The sequence below is a fragment of the Vulpes lagopus genome, chromosome 9, assembly GCF_018345385.1.
Source record: "Vulpes lagopus strain Blue_001 chromosome 9, ASM1834538v1, whole genome shotgun sequence".
Taxonomy (NCBI): domain Eukaryota; kingdom Metazoa; phylum Chordata; class Mammalia; order Carnivora; family Canidae; genus Vulpes; species Vulpes lagopus.
Window position 1 is genome coordinate 48,725,408 of NC_054832.1, and position 23,362 is coordinate 48,748,769.

At 39.5% G+C, this 23,362-nt stretch overlaps 1 protein-coding gene and 1 long non-coding RNA gene across 5 annotated transcripts in view; one reads left to right on the plus strand and one right to left on the minus strand.

The window, feature by feature from the left end:
• Positions 1-11,340, minus strand: part of LRRCC1 (leucine rich repeat and coiled-coil centrosomal protein 1) — a 37,385-nt gene extending 26,045 nt beyond the window's left edge. Inside the window, exons 1-6 of one of the 4 annotated variants that reach the window (XM_041769081.1) lie at positions 10,890-11,207; positions 8,306-8,511; positions 7,932-7,997; positions 3,948-4,115; positions 1,600-1,775; positions 1,300-1,506 (exon numbers count right to left, since the gene is read on the minus strand). In XM_041769081.1, the coding sequence (XP_041625015.1) occupies positions 1,300-1,506; positions 1,600-1,775; positions 3,948-4,115; positions 7,932-7,997; positions 8,306-8,511; positions 10,890-10,978 (912 nt within the window). In that variant the 5' untranslated portion in view covers positions 10,979-11,207. Of the gene's footprint in view, positions 1-1,299; positions 1,507-1,599; positions 1,776-3,947; positions 4,116-7,931; positions 7,998-8,305; positions 8,512-10,889 lie in introns of all 4 variants that reach the window. The other 3 variants (XM_041769078.1, XM_041769080.1, XM_041769079.1) reach the window with 3 other exon arrangements.
• LOC121498839 lies at positions 11,340-18,866 on the plus strand. The gene is made up of 3 exons (XR_005989925.1): positions 11,340-11,720; positions 15,833-15,959; positions 18,346-18,866. It is a non-coding gene; the product is annotated as an uncharacterized LOC121498839 (long non-coding RNA).
• The last annotated feature ends 4,496 nt before the right edge of the window (positions 18,867-23,362 follow it).

Here is a 23,362-nt window from a genome sequence, read left to right on the forward strand (position 1 = left end):
CAAACAAGAACAATATATTAATCCCTAGCTACTTGACTGGGGTATTGTGACAATGAAATAAGGATAGCATAAAAGGTGGCACAAAAGTTCACTTCAAATTTAAGTTACTAAATTTAAATCTAAATTCTGACATTGGTAGAAGAGTCAGCCATTAGAAAAGATGAACGATGAAATCTGAGGAAATGGAGAAGTCTAAGAACTCAGTGACATGTTATCAATGATGTCAAAGAATGTTTAGGCTGGCATTCTTATCCCAGTTCTATTCCTACCTACATCTGTGGCCCAAATGAAGCATCTAGGGATTTACAGCACACAAAGTCCTTACAGCTTTATTCATTTACTGACCTAGGGTAGACTTTTTGTTTATCCAGCATTGTTATGTTACTGTTATAACTATGATAATAATTCAGAATTATTAACAAGCCTCTGAACCATAATTCCACCATTAGTGTTTTCACTTCCCACCCCCACCTGATTTGGAGAAAAAAATTCTGAATATTAAAATTTAATTACAAATATGTAGGTCAAACTGACATTTGATTAATAGCTTCTTGGCCTGTACCACAGTATCTCTATCCTATATCCAGGTAGGGGCTAAGTAATAATCCACTGCATTCTGAGAGGTGTGGTGTTTAAGAAAACAGCTGTTACTGTACATCACAGTCAAGAATGCTAGCTAGAGCAAGGGTTGGAGACCCAAATAGCAATAAAATCTAGGCACTGTAGTACACCCACATAATTCAAAGATTCTAATAGCTAGTGGACCAGTAGCAGGGGTAAAAAAGAATTATCTAAAGAAAGTAGAGAGTAATTTCATGAGTTTTGATGTAAACAGAAATTGAAGCAGGAACTATATAAGTTAACCTGTCACTCAGCTATAAGTTCTAGAAGCAGTTTTGATCATTAAACAACTGAAAATAGTAGAGGCCCAAAGCAACTCACATATCCTCTATGTTAATAAACATTGAGTCAGAAGAGTTCTGTTTACTCAAGGTCAAAAGTGGGTGCACAGAAATAATGTGAAGTACAGCAGAACAAAAGAATTACATAATCAACATTTGAAGGACAATAAGGAAAGTACATTTTTCTACTACTACTATTTTATAAAACATAATCCCATTTCTATAAAGGAAAAAATATATATACATATATGACAGTATGTTAACTATAAATTGTTTCAGGTTGGTTAGCTTGTACGCTATTTTTGTTTTACATTTTCTTTTTTTTATTTTACATTTTCTTAACGACTTTTTTATTTTCAACAAACACACTGCTTAGAAATAAAGGAAAAATAGTTACTTCAGTGAGAAGCTGTAAAATTTGATCATCTAATTTCTGAAGTTTCATGTCATTATGAAAATTGTTTTCATGATTAACTTTCTCCGGCTCAGAAGATGGACATATAGATATAAAGGATGTCAAACCAGTATCTGCTGGTGTTGCGAACTGATCCAAGGGAACTATCTCATCGATGGGTGGTGTTACCACTGGCATACTATCAATTATCTATGATACAGAAACAAACCAAAACCTTTAAAATTTATATTATTACTTAAAATTTGAAGGTATCTTTTATATTAGAAAAAAACAATACCATACCTCATCTTCACTTATATTTAGGGGAGAATCAGAAGAAACTAAGTTATCCAAAAGACCTTCTAAGCACTGTAGGCGTGATGAATTTATTTCTGATAGATTTACTGGCTCACCAAATATGTTCTTGCAATCTAGGATTCTAAGCTGTGGCAATGTCTGGAGCATAATTGCTCTGTACCCTGGAAACAAATCATTCAAAATGAAAAGTCAGGCATTCAAAAGTTAGTTATTTCTCAAATACACTAAATATATCACCAACCAGATATATCACCTGAATGATTAAATTAGTCCTGGAATGCAACTAATAAACTTGTAATAAAAGGTACTTAGTCTTTCAGTATGTAATCATTAAACATAAAACAAACAAAATACTCCCCATTATCCCTCTCACATAATCCTCCTGGTGAAGATCAGAAAGTTAGAAATCATTGCTGGATTTATCTTTCTAAAACTGCTTAAAGTTATAAATGCATGATACCAGTTAACAGTTTATTCTGAACGGAAAGCCAAACATGTCTTTTATTTGTAATATGATTAGCACAAATATAAATCAAGACAATGTGGGTAACAACTAGAAACCCAGAATTTTACTAATGAGGCCTTTATTAAAATTAAATGCCCCTATTTTTCTCCCTTTTACATATAACTAAGTTTAAAATAATCTATCAACTATTCAAGAATATGCTTATTTTCCCTAAATACAGTTAAATATAAGAAATCTGACAAATTAACATCGATTTGGTGTTCACGCTAAAAAACTTTCACTTGCCTGACTATAATTTTAAAACCAAGTATGTAAAAAAAAAACAAAAACAAAAACAAAAACAAAAACAACCAAGTATGTCTAACAAAGGCCAATGATGTGATTGGAAGAATTCCAAAAGAAATAAAAAAGTCTGGCAAGTTAATATTAGAGATTTTGAAGGGAGAAAAGTAATTTTAGTAGTAAGTATCCCTTCGATTCTAGGAGGGAAGGCAACTGTGTTGAAATATCTCATTAAATAAAGTGAAAAACAAAGGTTCAAACTGTAGGAGCCAGAGATTCTTAAGATAAATTGTTAGGAAAAAATCCAACTTGGGTGGGTAAAGAAAAATAAAGTTGCTCTAGAAAAAAGGCTTTTTTTCAAAAACAGGGTTCCCCCAGAAAACTGAAGTCTGGGATCCCTGGGTGGCGCAGCGGTTTGGCGCCTGCCTTTGGCCCAGGGCGCGATCCTGGAGACCCGGGATCGAATCCCACGTCGGGCTCCCGATGCATGGAGCCTGCTTCTCCCTCTGCCTGTGTCTCTGCCTCTCTCTCTATCTCTCTGTGACTATCATAAATAAATAAAAATTTAAAAAAAAAAAAAAAAAAAAAAGAAAACTGAAGTCTATCCTAATTCTTAGGGTGACTTGTATTATACGGCCTTAAGAAAAGAGGTCATCTCAAATCTATTATATTCTTCTGTGAAATAAAATTATCAAAACAGGTTTCCACTCTTGGAAAAGCCTTCATATAGTTGCATATTAAGGATAGAATGGAGCCAACTTTGTAGCCAACTACCCAAGCAGATCTTTAGTATATTCATATTCCACATTTGTTTCTTATTGCTAGGTTAAGCCATTGAAATAAGGGAGTTCTAGAAATTGCAGTCTGGTCTGCTTTGTACTTGCCAACTTCAGTGATTCTGAATTAGATCAAATGGCATTTCAGCAGCATCTTCTACATAGCATATTAAGTTTCCTTCCTTACAAAAATCATTAATAATTTAACACATTCACAAATAAAATTAAAAAGGTACACAGGAAAAAATTTTCCTGACATTTCCTGATTCTCAGCTCCCTTTCCATCCTTTCTCCATTTCCTGATCCTTAGCTACTTAATACTGGAATTAGCCATTGTTATCAGTTTTTTTTGTGTAGCCTTCTAGATATTTTATATATATATTCTGCAAATCCATTGCTCTTTGCACACAAATGGTAACCTATTATATGCAATGTTTTGTAACTTGCTTGCTTTTCTTTCTCTTAACATAAATATACCTTGGGAGATAATTGCCTATCAGTAGCTAAATATTCTATTTCTTTTTTTATGGCTGCATAGTATTATAAGACTATGTTATAATAACATAATTTAATCATGAGGTCTTCACTTATCAAATATAAAACTGCCTAAAATTATTTATCTATTTATCCTGTATTCTTTAACCATAATTTATCTTAATAAGTTTATTTGCAATTATAATTTTCCAAATGTATAATAAAAAGTTACAAAGCTTAAGACAAATAAAAGGAGATCATAAACACCAGTTGCAGGAAACAAAGGAGTTTTGGATATTAACTGTTACAAAAAGCATTAAATTAATTGCTCATACCTGGTACACGACAGACAGGGTTATCTTCTTCATTTTTTTCCAAAATAAGATTAGTCAAGAAGTTTAATCCTACCACACACTGAAGTAAGTGATGGATACTATCTATACAATTACTATGTAGGTCAATGTATCTAAGTTTATGTTTAATTCCATGAAGGGGAATCAAACCTGCAGCAAGAAAAAGAAAAAACTCTTTTGATGCCACTGAAGTCATTTTTCCAATAGGTAATTAAAAATAATTTTTATATAGATTAGATTTTGATGCAAGAAGCAGCATTAAGTTTCTGCAAACAGCTACATGTAATAAACTGAGTACGAGTAAAGACGATTGTTCTTTTGAAGAAACACGGGTTCAATTGTTCTTTTGAAGAAACACAGGTTCAGCATCACTTTTGAGGCCCTAGCCCACAGATTCCTGGTCTCTGGTTCTCTTCCAGAACATATGGATCTCCCAAGGCCAATGTACGTACTTCTATGAGAAGCATAAAGCTATGGCTTCAGGCTCTCAATCAACACGTTATTCTTAATTAGCAGACATAAGCAAACACTGCAGTACCCTTCAATTTTATTGGTTTGAGCATAGAATACAAATTTGATTCAGTTCTTACATGAGTTTAACTAGAGCATGGCAATGTTAGGAACTAGGTTTGCAGCAGAGGTTACTGGTGCCTGGTACCACATCTCCTTGACCAGCCTCTGACTTCAGCTGCAGCTGCGGTGGATGGGGCCATGCATGCTGCCAGTCTGCCCCACTGCAGCACTTCATGTTTCTCTTTTTTTTTTTTTGCCTCAGAACTCTCCTCAAAATGGAGCTTTTGAGCAAAGGTACAACCGAGAAATGTAAGGGAGCCAACACCCTCAGGGGCTATCCTCAACAAAAGGGGAACTGTCAGTGTCAGTGAAGTCAGTGAACGAAGCCTTGGTCTCCCTTCTTTTGGAAGGACCGCTCTGAGATGAACTCTACACTGTTCCTCTTAAGATCTTATTTTACAATTTTGCTTCCTTTAGTACTCCATACATAAATTTAACTTTACCCACCTTCCCCTCTTTTACCCCCAGTTTCTTCAACCTGACGGGAATACTCTTCTCTCCTCCATCTTTCTTGGGTTAACTTCTACTTCTCTTCTACAGGGTTGCCTCTTTTCTTTTGTTTATAGTCCTCATCATTAACTTCTATTCATCCCTCATGTCCTCAGAAAAGTCTTCTCTGACAACTGTCTACAAGATCAGATTTCCTATCATGAGTTCTTATAAGCACTAGCAATTCTTAATTTACCACCGTATCTCTATGTTCTTGTTTCATGTTACTGTTTTTTTCTGTTTTATGTTCTTCTTACTATTCAATTTTAAAGTCTCATTCCTGGCTGCCCTTCTCTAGTCACATACTGTCCAGAACCCCTTATAGTTTCAGGTTACAAATACCACTGATGTGCCAAATCTACAACTCCAACCATAACCCACCCCAAACTGTGCATTACATATATACATATATACATACATACATAATGTCTAACAAGGTTCTCAAGTTTAAGATAGAATCCTTATTTCTCATCCTCTTATCTCTAAATCTGTTTCTCACCCAATTTTTCCTATGTCAGGAACCAGTCCCATCATCCACCTATTGCTACAGGAAAAACTCAATTATCCTTGATTCCTCTTTTCTTCATTTCCTTATCTCAATCTATCAGCAAGTCCTATGAACTCTACCTGCAAATATGACCATTTGCTCTTCTACCCTATTTCTACTCCAAGTCTCCATCATCTCACCTAGACCCCTGGAATAGTTTCCTAACTGGTCACCTGACTTCCACTCCTAGTCTCCTAAAATCCATTCTTGACCCATGCAGCAACCAAAGTGCTCCTTTAAAAACACATATATGTCACTTGTTTAAATCCTTCCTAAAACTTCCTATTTTACCTAGAATAATATACAAACCTTTCTTTACCATGAGTGTGAAGCTGCGATCTGGCCTTTACCTACTTTCTCTTCTTTTTTCTTAGCACACTAATCCCTCATTTGCTATGCTCTGGCCATACTGCCCTTTCTGTCCCTTTATCAGGTTGAGGTTGGAAGTACCTTAGTGTCTTTGCAGCACTTAACAAACAAATAAATAATATTGAACATATAAAATATCATTTTAAGAATTATCAATTAGAATTTACAGCATTACCTGTTGTATTTTCTTCATATTTATCACAATCTTATATAAAGTCACTAAAATACACTCTTTTTACATGTACAACTCAATGTATGTCAACAAGCACATACAACTGTGTAACCACTACTATAACTGAGATACAGACCATTCCATCACTTTTAATTCATGTGTCCCTCTTCTCATCTTCAGATGTGCCAATCTGCCATTTGGATATCCTTCTGGGGAAGGGTCTGCTCAAATGTTTTGCTTATTTTTGAGGGGCTGACATGATCTCATTTTTTGTTTTTCTTCCCTACTACAATGTAAGCTCTAGGACAAGAACTATATCTATCTTTTTTTTTAATCTTTACAGAACACTATTTGATACAGTAATCTTCAATAAACATTTGCTGAGTAAATGAATGAGCAGTCTTATCCAAGATTCACATTTTTCAGATAAAAAAACTGTATCCAAACAGTAATATTCTTTGCTCAACATCATATAGCAGTGACAAAGGTAAGGTTAATATTCAATTCTAGGGAAGCCCGGGTGGCTCAGCAGTTGAGCATCTGCCTTCGGCCCAGGGCCTGATCCTGGAGACCTGGGATCAAGTCCCAAGTCAGGCTCCCTGCATGCAGCCTGCTTCTCCCTCTGCCTGTGTCTCTGTCTCTCTCTCTCTCTCTCTCTGTCTCTCATGAATAAATAAATAAGATCTTTAAACAAATTTCAATTCTAATACTTTCAGATCTTTTGGGGAAAATTTTTAAAAATTAAAATATTCTTGCTATTCCAGCTTACTGGTAGGGAACAGACTGCTTTAATTTTTTGTATATGAAATATCCGGCATAGGCTAGTTTTTTCCAAGCATGAGAGAAAAATAAACACATGGATAAGACTGCTTCCACTGCTGACAGGATGATGAAGGTAAGTAGAAGAATTCCGCTAATTTTGACAGATCACGAAACTGTGTTCGATTTATCAGTCTATCACTTTAATCAATTAAAAAATAGGTAACAATGTTTAACCTCCTCAGATCTGCTGAAGGTCAAACAGAAAGTCATCTGATGTTCAACGTATAACACGGCCTTTGGAGCGCGGTATGGTCCAATAAGCTACACAATCCAGTAGGACAGAATTAGTCACAAGCGGCTTCGTAAATTCAAGTTAAAATTTAATTACAAATCCAGTTCCTCACTGCGTAAGTTGTATTTCCCGTGTTCTAAGGACACATCTGGCTACTTGCTGCCATGTCAGACGACACAGATATGTAACACTGTCATCATCGTAAAAGTTTTTTTGGAACTATTTTTAATTTAATTTAATTTAATTTAATTTAATTTAATTTAATTTAATTTAATTTAATTTACTTATTTAAAATGTTAAAGATCTTTTTTTTTTTTTTTAAGATTTTATTTATTTATTTGAGAGAAAGAGAGGCAGAGACACAAGCAGAGGGAGAAGCAGTCTCCATGCAGGGAGCCCGACGTGGGACTTGATCCTAGGTCTCCAGGATCAGGCCCTGGGCCGAAGGCGGCGCTAAACCGCTGAGCCACCCGGGCTGCCCTGGAACGATTTTTTAAATAACATATTGATCGATTATATAAGATTAAAACAGTATTCTCTTGAAGTAAGTCCAAGTTTTTTCTGTTACTGATCACCCTAGTTTGCATTCCTATTTGTTATACAGCATTAGCTTTGGCACCAGCAAGAAAGAATTATGACTGAAGCACACTCTCTAGAGGTATTTTTGGTCAAAAACAGGATTATCCAGTTTTCAGCAGGCTGAGTTCAGCCTAATTCATCACATAGCAAACATTTAGCACTATAGAAAACGTAACTACTTACCGCTAAGATCATTTATGTGGTTATAGGATAAATTCAGTTTAGTCAGATTAGTTAGTGCTTCAAGTCCTAAAATAAAATAAAATAAAATAAAGCCTTTACAGAATTCAAATAATTACTTAGAGCTATACAGTATTACGATACTATTTCAGACAGTTTTGAAGCAAATTTATACGCTGGTAACAGTGAATTCAATTTTCTTAGTATTTTGCAAAATACTTAATTGTTAACTTTTCTAGAAGAAAATTTTTTACGTAGTAAATTTTAAGGCCAGTTTTCAAAAGTTTATGATATTTGTTCCATTCTTTTGGGAAGAAGAAAAGTGGACTTAAATCATCTTCCTTAAGAAAAGTATCACAGGAAAGTCACTTACAAACCTTCTACTCTTGTGATCAAATTGCAGGACAAATTTAAAGTGCATAGCTTTGTCAGTGTGCTTAGCCCTTCAATTCGACTTATTTGATTAGATGACAGGTCTAAGTGTCGTAAATTCCAAACATGATCAATGGCTTCGATTTTTGAGATGTTATTGCAATGAAGATTGATGGCATGAAGGGATGAATCTAAAGATAACTCTGACATGCTATAAGAGAAAATATATATTACCAAAACAAGTGAGAAACAGATTTAAAAATTATGACCAGATAATTAAAATTAACCAAACAGCATGTAGATGGTTAAGTATGTATTCTACTCATTCTATAATGAAATCCTTCCTACTCTTGGTAGCCTTTTAATATCTCGTAGGGTAGGTACAGTGCTTCTTACCACTAATTGGTATTTTAGACCATAAAGATAAACAAGAAACTCACTCAAAAGAGGTAAGAGACCCTGGGCATTTCTACCTTCTATTAGCAACCAAGTCATCAGCATATAATGAAAGCTGTGATTCGGCGCCGGTCAAGGCCTTGGAACCCTAATACCCCAGTTCAAATCTGCATTCTATCACTGTTTTTCCTTTGTTAAATTACTTGAATAAAGGAGTTAATTTGTCTAAGTCTCCATTTACTCATTTCATTTAATCCCCACACCAATTCTAAGCAACGGGTATCATAAGGATACTGTAGTCTGCAGCAGAAATTAAATAAATTGTCCACGTTCTTGTCGTTATTACCTGAGGCAGTATAAATCCAGATCTGGCACTGTGGTTTATAATCTTACTTTCTTTACGGACTCCAACACCTCTTTAACCCAGAATGTAGTTGATTTCAAAAGAAACCACTAGTTCTTGCTATTTCTAGTGAAAAAAATTTATCCTCCTTTCTATAAATCTGGAATGTACCTCCCCTAAACACAACTCATTTCTCCATTCTCCCAAGTGCTGCCATTTATAATCTGAACCTCTCCTCAAGATGGTAGTTCCAAGAATAAAACCTACAGTGCATATAGTTCAGATATGCTGGAGGGAGGACTGTCAGGAATAGGCACACACAATGGCATGGGCATTTGTTCCATGTTCCCTAGCAGCTACTGTAGCGGAAGCTTAACTCTGGCAGCAGAGAAGTGAGAAGTTCAGTAGCCAGGGAGTAAAAGGGAAACAAGGAATTCTGGTATGCTTGCTTCCAAATTAGCATCGAGAATCTCAAATCCAAAATTAAAAAATCATAAACACTTTAAATTTGCCATCAGGTCATTTATCTCTTCCTTTAGGCTTCAGACTGAAGCACCTAATAACCTGGGGCAGATAAAGATAAAGCATTTGTCAGTTTGAAACTAACAATCCCTACATGTGACTGAAATATTTCCCAATTACCTAGCTACTGTCACTTAACTGAGCTAGCCTTCTCTTATTAACACACGCTCTCGATGACAGCCACGTATGTTCTGACACATTGCAGTTTCTGGAAATCAGTACTGGGAAAATCATGCGGTACAGCAAAAAAAGGAAGACGGTGAAAATTAGACAGAAACAGGTTTGGATTTGAACTTAATTGCTCACCAGCTGCAAGAAGTTGAGAACACGACTTAGATCCTCTGAGTCTCAGATCTGTCACTTGTGAAATTACTACGCGGCAGAATCATCGTGAGGGTCCGTGATAACATATATATGTACACGTGGATGGCGATCGGTAGGTGACATTTATTATCAAGTATATTCAATAATATTCCTCTATTATTTAATTAGGATTAAATAATCCTAATTTAAATATTCCTTTAGAAAACATCTCCCTGGGGTCTTCTGGCCCATTTTTAGACCATGATCCGGGGCAAGATGGTTTAATTACGGGCAGCAAGGTTCTGCATGGAGCAGGGCGTGCCACAAAGGAACAGTTAAGTGCAAAGCCAAGGAGAACCCTATTTACGGAACTGCCTGTAGCTCAGTACCGGCTCATCACAGACGTTAAATGGAGAAATGGTAAGAGTCGTATCCTAAGACCGAAACGATAAGGTAGGGGCCAGCCAGTAGGGCAAGAACCGAGAACCTCGCACGTCATGCATAGATTTGGGCTGCATCAAAGAGGGAAATCCTTAGCCACGTATGGTTTAGCACTTTCACAAAGTAGATGGACGTATGCATCACAGCGCTCTGCAAAGGAGAAATCAGAATGGGGGGGGGCAAAAAGAATTGGGTCAAAACCAAGGAAGAGCGGTAAACCTTCGCTCCACGGTTGCCAGAGAGATGCAGGAGCGCCACTCTCTTGTGAAGGATGAAAGAGCAAGAGAGACAAAAGAGAACTCAGAAAACCGACCAGTGGAGAGCAGGCAGAGGAAGGCTCCTCAGGAAAGAGAGGAGAGCCAGGGAAGGGGGAGGACGGGCCAAGAGTGATGGAGGAGGAGGTCGGAGCGCAGCTTCCGGGCTGGAGGGCCCCGGAGCAGGGAGGAGGGCTCAGGGCACTTCCGGCGCAGCCCGGCGGCCGGAAGCCAGCGGCGCTGGGGCGGGTCTGCGCTAAGCGGCGCCGCCCGCCTCCGCGGCGCCCGGGGCGGGCGCGGGCCACTCCACGCTGCGGGGCACACTCTTACCTCCGTAGGCCTTTGTCCATGAAGCACAGATCCCCGCAGCTGCTGTCGCCGTCCTCATTTTCGACTTCCGCCTCCACAGGCGCCTCCATGGCACCGGCGACGGGGAGCGTGGTCTTAACCGGCGCCCAGAGCTGGGTGGGAGAGCCCGGAACACGCCTCTTGAGTGGGCGGAAGTCCTGTCCGAGGGGGCGGGGCGACGATTCCCCTCCCCCCGGCCCCGCCCTCCCTGCAGCTCCAACCGACAGCCGGGCACTCTCCCGCCTTGACAAGTGCCGCAAAGCGGGCAGCCTGCTTTCCTTCTCCAAGAGCTTCCCTCCCTTTTACGGCATCTACGGCGCGACTCTTGGGACTTTTTTGCCGTAAAGGGGAAGGTCGTCGCGCGCGCGCGCGCGTGTGTCGGCTGAAGAAGGTTGGGTCTTGCCTGCGAAACCCTTCGATGATTTCTGCTTTGGAGGCGACTGACTCTTGAAGGCGATTTAACAGCAGCGTGTCTTTGCAGAACTATGGTTGTACACACCTATCAGTTACCCGCCCCCCGTACCCCGCCGGCCGTTGCACATACTTCGGATTTAGTAAACACTCACGGGGTGTCCTGCGTGTGCCGGGCGGAATCCGTGGAAGGCCGTTCTCGTTCCTGGAGGCACTCGCAGGTCAGGGGAGGAGACGAAGCATCGCCGTGCGGCGGGGTGAGCGCTGGAAGTAGCCCAGCAGCGTTTGAGCCACCTGAGTAGCGTCGTGGGTAGCGGGGAGGCTTTCGAAAGAAGTTCTCAGGGACGACTGAGCAGAGCCTTGCTAGGTGAAGGGACGTTCTGGAAGCGAGGGGCATGCCAGGTAGGAAAAGAGTGTGGTAGGAAGGTGGAAGAGACCTGGTCGGGTTGCTCTCTAGGTCGTGGGGATATTTAACAGATGGAGGAGGGGCGCCCGACCGGCTCAGAGGGTGGAGCATCTGACTCTTGATCTTAGGGGAGTTCAAGCCCCGCCTTGGGCATGGTGCCTACTTCAGACAAAGGAACAAAAGGGCAGCCCCAGGGGCCCCGTGGCTTAGCGGCTGCCTTCAGCCCAGGGCGTGATCCTCGAGACTCAGGATGGAGACCCGGGATCGAGACCCAGAGACCAGGATCGAGACCCAGAGACCCGGTTGGAGACCCAGGATGGAGACCCGGGATCGAGACCCAGAGGCCAGGGATAGAGACCTAGGGATCGAGACCCAGGGACCCGGGATTGAGACCCAGGATTGAGACCCAGAGACCCAGGATTGAGACTCGGGATCGACACCCAGAGACCCAGGATCGAGACCCAGAGACCCAGGACGGAGACCCACGATGGAGACCTGGGATCAAGACCCAGAGACCCGGGATGGAGATCCAGAGACCCAGGATCAAGACCCAGGATGGAGACCCAAGACCCAGGATCGAGACCCAGAGACCCAGGATTGAGACCTAGGGATTGAGACCCAGGATCGGGACCCAGAGACCCAGGATCGAGACCCAGGATTGAGACCTAGGGATCGAGACCCAGGATCAAGACCCAGAGACTCAGGATGGAGACCTGGGATCAAGACCCAGAGACCCAGGATCAAGACCTAGGGATCGAGACCCAGCATCAAGACCCAGAGACCCAGGATTGAAACCCAGGATAAAGACCCCGAGACTCAGGATGGAGACCTGGGATCAAGACCCAGAAACCCAGGATCAAGACCTAGGGATCGAGACCCAGAGACTCATGATAGAGACCTGGGATCGAGACCCAGAGACCCAGGATCGAGACCTGGAGACCCAGGATTGAAACCTAGGGATCGAGACCCAGAGACTGGGGATGAGACCCAGGATCGAGACCCAGAGACCAGGGACCGAGATCCAGAGACCCAGGATCGAGACCCGTGTCCGCCTCCCGGCGAGGAGCCTGCTTCTCCCTCTGCCTGTGTATCTGCCTCTCTCTCCGTCTCTCACGAATAAATAAATAAAATCGCTTAAAAAAATATAAAAGGAAAAAAAATGTCAGCTCCAACCCCGTCACTATCTTGAACTAAAATCTTTGGTGGTCCCTGTTAGCACGCAAATAAAAGCCTAACCTAATGTTTCTAATCTAATACCGAAGGTATTTTCATACATAAATGTCGTCGGTCTCTGATTGTTTGGCTATACCTGTCACGTTCTAAAAATTGTAGCCACAATCTACTGTTTCCTATAATCGTGTGCTTTGCCAAAGGTCTGCAGCTCCTTCCAACAGGAAGTGAAGGTGGAATTTTCTCAGTGGCTCCTTGATTCTGGAGTCCTTGTTTCTGACTTTTTTTTTCCCCCAATAGACTTCATTTAATTCTAGTGCTGGACCTCAAAACACCTTGCATGCTTTTGCTCCCTGTCTTGGAAGTCTGGCTGACTTGCCATTCAAACAAAGCCAGGCTAGCCTGCTGGAGGAGGAGTGACTGCAGGAAGCAGGAACAAGTCACTTTAGCTAAGGACACACAGATAACATGCGTGAGCCCAGAACTGCTTAGCTGAACCCACCCCCAAATTGCAAGTTAACAGAAATGTGAGCTAAATAAAATGTTTTGTGTTAAGCCAGTAAATTCTGGAGGGAACGTGTTCTGTGGGATTAGATGATTGGTAATAGTCACTGATCTAGGACAATCCATTAAAATAGAGATTTTCAGTGGGGATAAGTATTATAGCCTTATAGCCTTACCTAAAACAAATAATTGATACAAAAAACAAATCATGTTGTGATGATGTTAAATGTATTGGATCTTTCCTCCAAAATCATGGGCATCATTATTAATTGATTAATTAAAATATTGATTATTGTTAGTGGAGTTAAAAAATCCAGGTTGTGTCTGAATTGCCTTAGCACTTTAGAATTGACTTTTTAAAATCAGAGTTTGATAAACTAATATCACTATTGTTTGCCTGTTTATTTTTTTTAGCACAAATGTTTGGAAACTGGTGTTGCTTCAAAATTCTTTATTTGCAAAACAGAATTTGTTAAATGTTTCCTTTTTTTAAAAAAAAAATTTATTCACTAGAGAGAGAGAGAGAGAGAGAGAGAGAGGCAGAGAAACAGGCAGAGGGAGAAGCAGGCTCCATGCAGGGAGCCCGACGTGGGACTCGAACCTGGGTCTCCAGGATCACACCCTAGGCTGAAGGCCTAAACCGCTGAGCCACCCGACTTCCCAATAAGTTTCTATAGGAGACTTCAGTTCTCAAATTCAAAGAGCCTATCATTAATATTCTAAGTAATATGTGAACAACTTTACTATGTGCTTTATATTTTATTTTTAGCTTTATTTATTTATTTTTAAAAGATTTTTTTTGCTTATTTGAGAGAGCGCAGGAGAGAGAGGGAGAAGCAGGCTCCCTGCAGAGCGGGGGCTCAATCCCAGAACCCTGGAATCATGACCTGAGCTTAGGGCAGACACTTAACAGACTGAGTCACCCAGGTGCCGCTGTGGTTTATATTTTTAAACAGCACTTAAGTTTGTCTTGGACTCGCTTTTCACGCTATCTATAAAGTATTTGTGGGGTACAAAATGGGCAATATGTTTGAAATCTGTCTTACTAGTGTGAGATCAGGGATGAGATAGGCAGTCAGAAGGGGCAGCAAAGTAGCATTGTGGGGGAGGCAGAGATAATAGGGTCTATTCTAGAAATGGTAAGTTGTTTAGAAAGGCTGATGTGTGCTGAGGGTGTGTGTGCACATGAGAAAGCAAGAGCTGAGAATAGAAAGTTAGGCTTGAGGGATCCCTGGGTGGCGCAGCAGTTTGGCGCCTGCCTTTGGCCCAGGGCGTGATCCTGGAGACCCGGGATCGAATCCCACGTCGGGCTCCCGGTGCATGGAGCCTGCTTCTTCCTCCGCCTGTGTCTCTGCCTCCCTCTCTCTCTCTCTCTCTGTGACTATCATAAATAAAAATTAAAAAAAAAAAAAAAAGTTAGGCTTGACTCCAATCTTGGAGAACCTGCAATGGTCAGTTTAGAAGTTGGTATTTGGTGAAGGAAGGTGGTGATGGGGTAATAGTGTGATGGTTGCAAGCAGTTGTGAGTGAGGTAGGGAGGAGATGGAAGACCACAAGACAGGAGAGTATTTAAGTTGGGGTGTGTGTGTATGACAGGATTAAACTTGTGTTTTATGACATTATGTCTAGAAACTGAGTGGGGAGGGCTGAATTGGAGGGAGATTAGAGGTATAAATTAAGGAGATGTTGCAGTAAACCAAGGGAGAAAAATGAATGGCTGGACAAAGTCCCTAAGAGTCAGAGTAATGAGAAAATACCTAAGGAGAAGTTAATAAGTTAGATTTTATAAGCTTTGTTTACTGATTTGAGCGTAAGGTCTAAGGCAACCATAGTTGTTTCTCCTTCCTTTTCTTCATAGTGTTTGAGTGGCTGTTAGTGTTTTACTCATTCCTGTAGGATCAAAATGTAATGCTATTAATCTTTTGTTATCTCTATTTAGTCATGTCTATGCATGTACATATATGTGAACATGAGTATTTATAAAATTCATTGTAGTAAAATTAGACATTCACTGGACTACAAAGAAATTGTACCAAGTTCTAAAATTTATGGGACCAACAAGGTTCAGAGCAATCTCCTCAAAATGTGCCACTTTGGAATGTAGACTGTTTTGAGCTGAGGCATTTGAGACCCAATAGGCTCAAAACATTTTGCCCCTCCCTTAACTACCTAGAAGAATCTAAATTGGAAGAGTCTTTCCCCAAATAAGAGTTGAACAGAGGGAAATTTTATCTGAATGACCCATGTGTATGGCAGGGTAGACATCTAATTACCATCATCTGTTCTTATTGCCCTGTGCTTTAACCACCTCCACCCCTCTTCCATTCCTTAGTTCTGGATGGTATATATGTCTTATTTAACCTTTCTATTTTTTAACTTCTTATGTTTGTGGGATTCCCATACATACAAAATTAAATTCGATTTTCTTCTTTAGGGAGAGGTTTCTCAACTGAAGGAAAAGGAAAAAAAAAAGGAGGAAAGAGGAAGAATTTGGAAATTGGACAAATGAAAAATTCTCTCTACAAATATTAGTAACTACAGATCTCTGTGTCTCTCTCTGTGTATGTGTATATATGTTTGTATATATATGTTATATATTGTATTTATGTGATATTTTTCTACAGATAGTATTGCCAAAGTTTGTACAGTAGTTCTATATAGTTGATTTGAAGGCAAGCACTTGTAAGGATTGGCTATTCTAAAGCCCTCAGAAATATAAAAACTAACCCAAACACTTTTTAGTTCATGTGATCTAGGATCAATCTTTAATGAATAAAAGCTAATTGAATTATGTTGGTTTAATTAAAATAGACATGCCTTTAGAGTTATCAATATTAAATATAACACTTTTATGGTACTTGGGTTTACTAACCAAGTAAGTTTATATTATAACTCTTAAAAAATTTTAAACAGCAACAACAACAAAAACAAAAAAAAAAAACATTTTGGGAGAATGGTTGGCATTGTCTGATGTCTCATGTGAGTAATCTGAATGAAATTATTAGGAGCAATTAAATAGAATAGATGCAAATAAGATAAAAAAGTTTTTAAGTAAACTTTTAAAATAGTTTTACCAAACTGCTTTGGTAACTTAAAACTTTAAAGTTACTAAGTTAAGTGATGAGTTAAGTTAAATTCACTGAATATCTAGATCACTTCAAAATAAGGTGAAATATTGAAACTTTAATTACTGAATATAAATTTATTTACTTTTGAATTCCTTATTACAGAGAAATTAAGGATAAGTTTGGATCTATTGGTAAACATGTTTTGTGCTTTATTGAAAGATTATACTATGAAGAAGCACATAGTAATGGTTCTAGAAATTATGAAAAGTATTAAAAAATTTGCCAATCTAAAGAAAGTTGGTATAACGGTACACAGTTGTTTACTTCATAGTTTTCATTAGAAATTAGGTTTCTAAGAGTTAAGGATTCTAATGTAATTAAAGCTACTAGAAATAATCATGGAAACATCTCTGTATGCAAAGAGAATATGATGTGTGTTTTTAGTAAGAAAGGATATAAGGAGTAGAAATGCTTTTTTTTTTTTTTTGGTTAAAGAAAAAGAAAATAATTTTGTCCTAAAGTGAGGTTGACTTTGGGATGAAATTTGTCTCTATTTAAAAAGGGAAAACATAAGAAAAAATCTGACTTTAAAAAAGAAAATTGTAGATGGTTTCAGGGAAAGGGATCTTCAGAAAGGAATTTTATGCATGGTCAGTGAGGTAAGAAACAAAAGCAGAAGAAAAACTATTAAATTTCTGTACTACCTATAGCCCATTGACAAGTTCTTGAAACAGACGTTCCTCTAAAAACTAAGCTGCCTCGTTGTTAATACTTTGCTAATAGCAAAGGCTATCTTAGCTGGACCCCCAGGACCCTTTTAAGTCTACTTTAACATATAAAAATTCCTTTGGAAACTTCCTTTATCTTTACCTCCCAAGGTATATGTTGGCAATCATCTTCCGAAGCATATGACCCATAAATATACATTGATGACTCAGGTTTTATTAGACAATAATAAATGACCTTTTCCCAACAATATCTAGCCCCTCAATGTCTTGGAAACCTTGCTTCCAAAATTCCTCAGAGACTTAATGCTATTCCCTAATCCCCTCCCAACTTGAAAATATATAGTGGGCCACTCTCTTCATGACCCCAGTGCAGCTTTTTCCGCCCAGGGGTCCAGTCCCTATGCTTTAATAAAACCACCTTTTTTATACCAAAGACGTCTTCAATTCTTGGCTGTCAGCTCCAGGCTTTACCTACATTCAAAGCTGTATCAGTCAGGACTGGCTAAGATAGAAAGAATTTAATTATGTAAATGAGCTTTACTATCAAAAGTATACTGCTGTAAGTTTAGAATTTTTTCTCTTTGTTAGAATGACAGTTTTCTCAGATTATTGGTCTATTCCTAATAAGATTGTAAACAAAGGTTTTTCTTTATCTTTAGCATAATATGTTTCAAAACAAAGATTCTATGTTTTATATTTATCAAGTTTTTGATTATTTAGGAAAACTGAATATCTTATCTTAAAAGAACTAAGTTTTTGGGGCACCTGGGTGGCTCAGTGGTTGAGCGCCTGCCTTAGGCTCCCTGCAGGGAGCCTGCTTCTCCTTCTGCCTATGTCTCTACTTCTCTCTTTGTGTCTCTCATGAATAAATAAATCAAATCTTTTTTAAAAAAGTAAATAAAAGAAATAAGTTTTGCTAACCTTTTATGTTAGCAAGGTTATGTATGTAACCTTCTGTAACCTATGTAACCTCCTGTGTTTGCCTTTAAAGTCTTTTATTGCCACATTGGTTGAATAGATAATTAAGTTTTAAGTTTTGTAATGGTCTCTGATCTTATTTAGGCGAGAACTTTAAAACCTTTTTTTAAAAAAATATTTTTGACAGCGTTGTCTGGGTGGCTCAGTTGGTTAAACATCTGCCTTTTCCTTAGGTCATGATGCCAGAGTCCTTGGCTCCATGGAGCCCTGTGTCAGGCTTCCTGCTGGGCTCCTCCAAGAAGAACCTGCTTCTCCCTCTCCCTCTGCCACTCCCCCCTGCTTGTGTGCTCTTTCTCTCTGAAATAAATAAATAAAAATAAATAAATATTTTTTTACAAACTTCCAGAAATCAAGTTTTGACTAAATTCTTTTTCATGTAGAAACTTACTATTGAGATATGAGATATTCCCAAGAGTCCCTGAAACACCTCAAAAGATTTGTTCTCTGACCTTATGAAGAGAGAGCTTAAACTAGGTAAACTTATTTGGTATGTTAAATTATATGGGAAGCATTGTCAAATAAATAATGATAAACTGTCTTAGGTTATATTATATGAGTGAATACTAATATAATCTATTTATTTTTTTAAAGATTTATTTATTCATTCATGAGAGACACAGAGAGAGGCAGAGACATAGGCAGAGGGGGAAGCAGGCTCCCCACAGGGAGCCTGATGTGAGACTCTATGTGGGACTGGATGTGGGACTGGATCCTCAGACCCATGATCATGCCCTGAGCAGAAGGCAGATGCTCAACCACTGAGCCACCCAGGAATCCCTAATATAACTATTTATAACATGTATGAAATTTTTAAAATTTTAATATGTCGTAGTATAATGAATGTTATCACTTGTACTTCTAATTACCGAAGTGTCGTATGTCACAGAGATAACCACATTTCCTTGTCAGGTCCATTATAACGAGTTCTCATCAGTTCTCTAATGATTACAATTTTTTAAAAAGTCTTTTGTCATATACAGACAGCTATTGTTTTACTCTGATACTTTTCCAAAAGCTTCCTTACAAAAGTGCTTCATCCTCAAGGAGATTCATGGAAAGAACTTTTGACAAATACAGGTTTTTCTTAACCTTAATGTCATACTACTGAACTGGGTAAGAATTTCCAGAACTGGTGGGAAAACTGGATTCAAACACAACAAGAATTAAATAACACAGGACTGAATGAACTGAAGAAGAGGATTATAATTTCTGTGACTTATTTGAAACATTGCTGGTTCTCTAGTGTTTACTTTTTCAGATCTAAAGAAACTTTTTCTTTTAAGCTATCTGTGACTTATAGCAATTTGGTAAAATATACCTTTGTAAACAAATACAAAACATTTATCTTTTTCTCCCTACTCGATCCCTCCAGAATTTGGACATTCTCAGAGGTTTTTCCTATTTTCATGGAAATATAGTTATTTGCATAAGTTCAATAAAATTGTGTTTTGTAATAGGATATAATTGGAGACATTGGTTATATTGTCAAGACTTGCCTATATTGTCACTTTTTAAAAAAGATTTTATTTGACAGAGTGCACATGCATATGCACAGGCAGGAAGAGCAGCAGAGGAAGAGAGAGAAGCAGGCTCTTAGCTGAGCAGAGAGCCATATGTGGGGCTTGATCCCAGGACCCTGGGATCATGACCTGAGCCGAAGGCAGATGCTTAACTGACTCAGCCCCCCAGGCACCCTTAGATTGTCATTTTTAATAGAGATACAGAGACTCACATATGATCAGACAGCTTTAAGGAACTGTAGTGGACCTTACAGAGCCATGAAGCCCCGTGGAAAAATCAGCCTGGTACCTTGCTTCTCAGGTTCCCCTCAGCCTTACCAGGTGAGAAAGGAAGGTCACTTCCTGACAGGAACAGGTGCCTGACAGGCACCTCAAGATATTTTGGGGACCTTGAGAAGAAGGAACTTACCCAAATATATAGATATTGCTGGCAAGTCTGATGGGAAGTATTTGGCTTAGGCCTCAGAGGCTGTTAAAAGTTCAATCTGAAGATTCTTTATAAAAAGTTCTAGCAACGTAGATTTAAAAAGAGCCTATATGGTCACTCACTCTTCTTGCTGCAATTATGTAAATAATCAGGCCAAGTTTTTTGAAACGAGACTTGCTTTGCAAATAAATTCCTCTAATTTGGCTATCTTTGGTGGAAATGAGGGTGATTTTAGAGAGAAAAACTGTGTTTCAGTAACACACCTTTGTGGATATTAGATCTTTGAGGGTTTGTTTTTGCCTATAAACTTGACTGGATCATGAATTCTGATTTCCTAAAATATCTGGCTAAGACTCTCCAAACTAAAATTTACAATTTCTCCTTTTTTAAAAAGATTTTATTTATTCATGAGAGACACAGAGAGGCAGAGACACAGGCAGAGGCAGAAGCAGGCTCCATGCAGGGAGCCCGACACGGCACTAGATTCCGTGTCTCCAGGGTCACACCCCGGGCCAACGGCAGTTCTAAACCACAGCCACCGGGGCTGCCCTCTCCCTTCTTTTTGACTTGGAATCATTGAGAACTAAAGGTGCCCTTTTTTTTTCCTGAAGTCCGGCAAACTCAAGCTATATGACATGATACCAATGTCAGAGAAATCATCCCAACAGCCCATGTTTAGATGATCTTTGTACCTGTTACTGAATGGGCCACTCAGATCACCAGAGACATTCAAACTTCAAATCAGGAAAATCTTTCAGATTGCCACTGTCTGCCATTGCTCTCTCTGAAGATGCCTCTCGTCTGACATCTAGAAATCTTCTCACTGGCAGCACTCAAGACTCAGATCCTGGGTTCATAATTTGCACCAGTCATTAACGTTTGTTTTTATTCTGTTACCTGATTGCTTGCACAATATAGGCCTAACTTTGGGAGCCCACCTATAAGACTGCCTCCTGAAATGAGACACAATTATTTAACTTAACTGACTTATTTATTCTCAAGACTGAGGCTGATTTATTGAGATGGACTAATCTATCAGTTAAGCTTTTGGATTATGAAACTTTCTTCCAAGTTTCAAAGGTGGGGCTAAAGGAATTTAGAACAAGTTTCCCCAAAATGCACTGCTTTGGCAGATGTACTGTTTTGAGCAGAAGGCAATTGAGACTGCAGACTCAAGAGAAACTGTTGCCCCTTCCTAACTACCTAGAAGAATCTAAATTGGGGGATTCTTTCCCTGAATAAGAGTTATAACCAGAGATACATTTTTAAAAAATTATTTATTTATTTATTCATGAGAGACACACACAGAGAGAGAGGAAGAGACATAGGCAGAGGGAAAAGCAGGCTCCATGCAGGAAGCCCACTGGGGGACCCAATCCCGGAACTCTGGGATCACACCCTGAGCCAAAGGCAGAGGCTCAACCGCTGAGCCACCCAGGCGTCCTAACCAGAGATACATTTTATCTGAACGGCCTATCTGTATGGCAGGGGAAACTTCTAGTTACCAAACATCTGTTCTTATTGCCTCATGCACTGACCTCCTTGCCTTTGATGCTATAGACTCCTATTCCATTCCTTAGCTCATGATGGCATGTATACCTCATTTTACCTTTCTGTCTTTGAACCTTTCATGCCTGTGGGGTTTCCATATATACAAAATTAATTTTTTTTTTTTTGTTAAACTGTCTCATGTTAGTTTAATTCTTAGACCAGTGGAAGAACCTTTAAGTGTGTATTAAATTTTTCTCCCAACAGGATACATTCACTGGCCACAATAATATACCTGAACAAAATAAAGACATGCTCATTGAAAAAAAGTCTGTGTAACTTGATGTTTAAAAACCATACTCCTGAATAAATTAAATCACAGTTTATACTTTTATGATAATTAAAGCAATCCATTTCAACCTCTGTGGCATTTGGGGGCACTTGGGTGGCTCAGTTGGTTAAGCATCTGGCTCTTGGTTTTGGCTCAAGTCATGATATCAGGGTCCCGGGATCAAGTCCTGCTTTGGGCTCCCTGCTCAGTGGGGAGTCTGAGGATTTTCTCTCTCCCTCTGCCTCTCCCTCTGCTCTAGGGTGTGTGTTCTCTCTCTCTCTTTCTCTCTCTCTCTCTCTCTCAAATAAATAAATAAATCTTAAAAAAAAGATCAGTGGCATTTGGCCAAAAATTTCTCAGGAGAAAACCAGAACTTTGAATGAGTTTATTACATAACAATAAAACAGTAGGGACGCCTGGGTGGCTCAGCAGTTTTAGCGTCTGCCTTCGGCCCAGGGCATAATGCTGGAGTCCCAGGATTGAGTCTCACATTGGGCTCCCTGTGTGGAGCCTGCTTCTCTCTCTGCATATGTCTCTGCCTCTCTTTCTGTATCTCTCATGAATAAAAAATAAAATCTTAAAGACTGAAAATTAATGAACAAACTTAATTCACGGTAGAGAGAAGAGTGGCATTAGCACGATAGTGGAAAAGGAAGTTCCAGCTCTCATTTCCCCTCAGAGACACCGATTTAACAATGATAATGTGCCCAAAATACCTTTAAGTAAAGAGTCCAGAATGCAGTTAAGATTTTGCAATGTGGGCAGCCCGGGTGAGCTGGGTTTAAACCGCTGGCTTAGCGGTTTAGTGCCACCTTCGGCCCAGGGTATGATCCTGGAGTCCCCGGATCGAGTCCTGCGTGGGGCTCCCTGCATGGATCCTGCTTCTCCCTCTGCCTGTGTCTCTGCCTCTTTCCGTGTCTCTCTGGAATAAATAAATAATATTTTTTAAAAAAAATTCTCAATGCTTCAGAGTAGTACAAACCAAGAGCCACCATGTTGAAAAGGCTTAGAACAATCCACTTTATCTACTTCAGTCTCTCCCTAAGCCAGCACAGTACAAAGAAATCACGTTGGCCTCTTTCAGAGGAAAGAGTAGAGCATGCCACAAAGGTCTTGGCCTATCTGGGAGCTGTCGGAGGGGTTGGTTTCTGTCTCACCTCCATAGCACCAATGGACCTGCCATAGTTCATGAAGGCAGCTAAGAACAAAGGAAATGGGAAGAATGGCTTGCTGCATGCCCAGCACAGCTCTGCTAAATAGGAAGAAGTTGCAGAACTTGGGCTTCTCCACAGGAAGAACAATGGAGCATCTTTCCATGGCCTGGCCCTTGGTAAGGCAGTCAGACACCAGAGGGAGAAAGAGATTATAGGCTCCTCAAGAAAAAGACATAAAGGCTGGGTCAAAGGGGAGATCTATTTTTAACT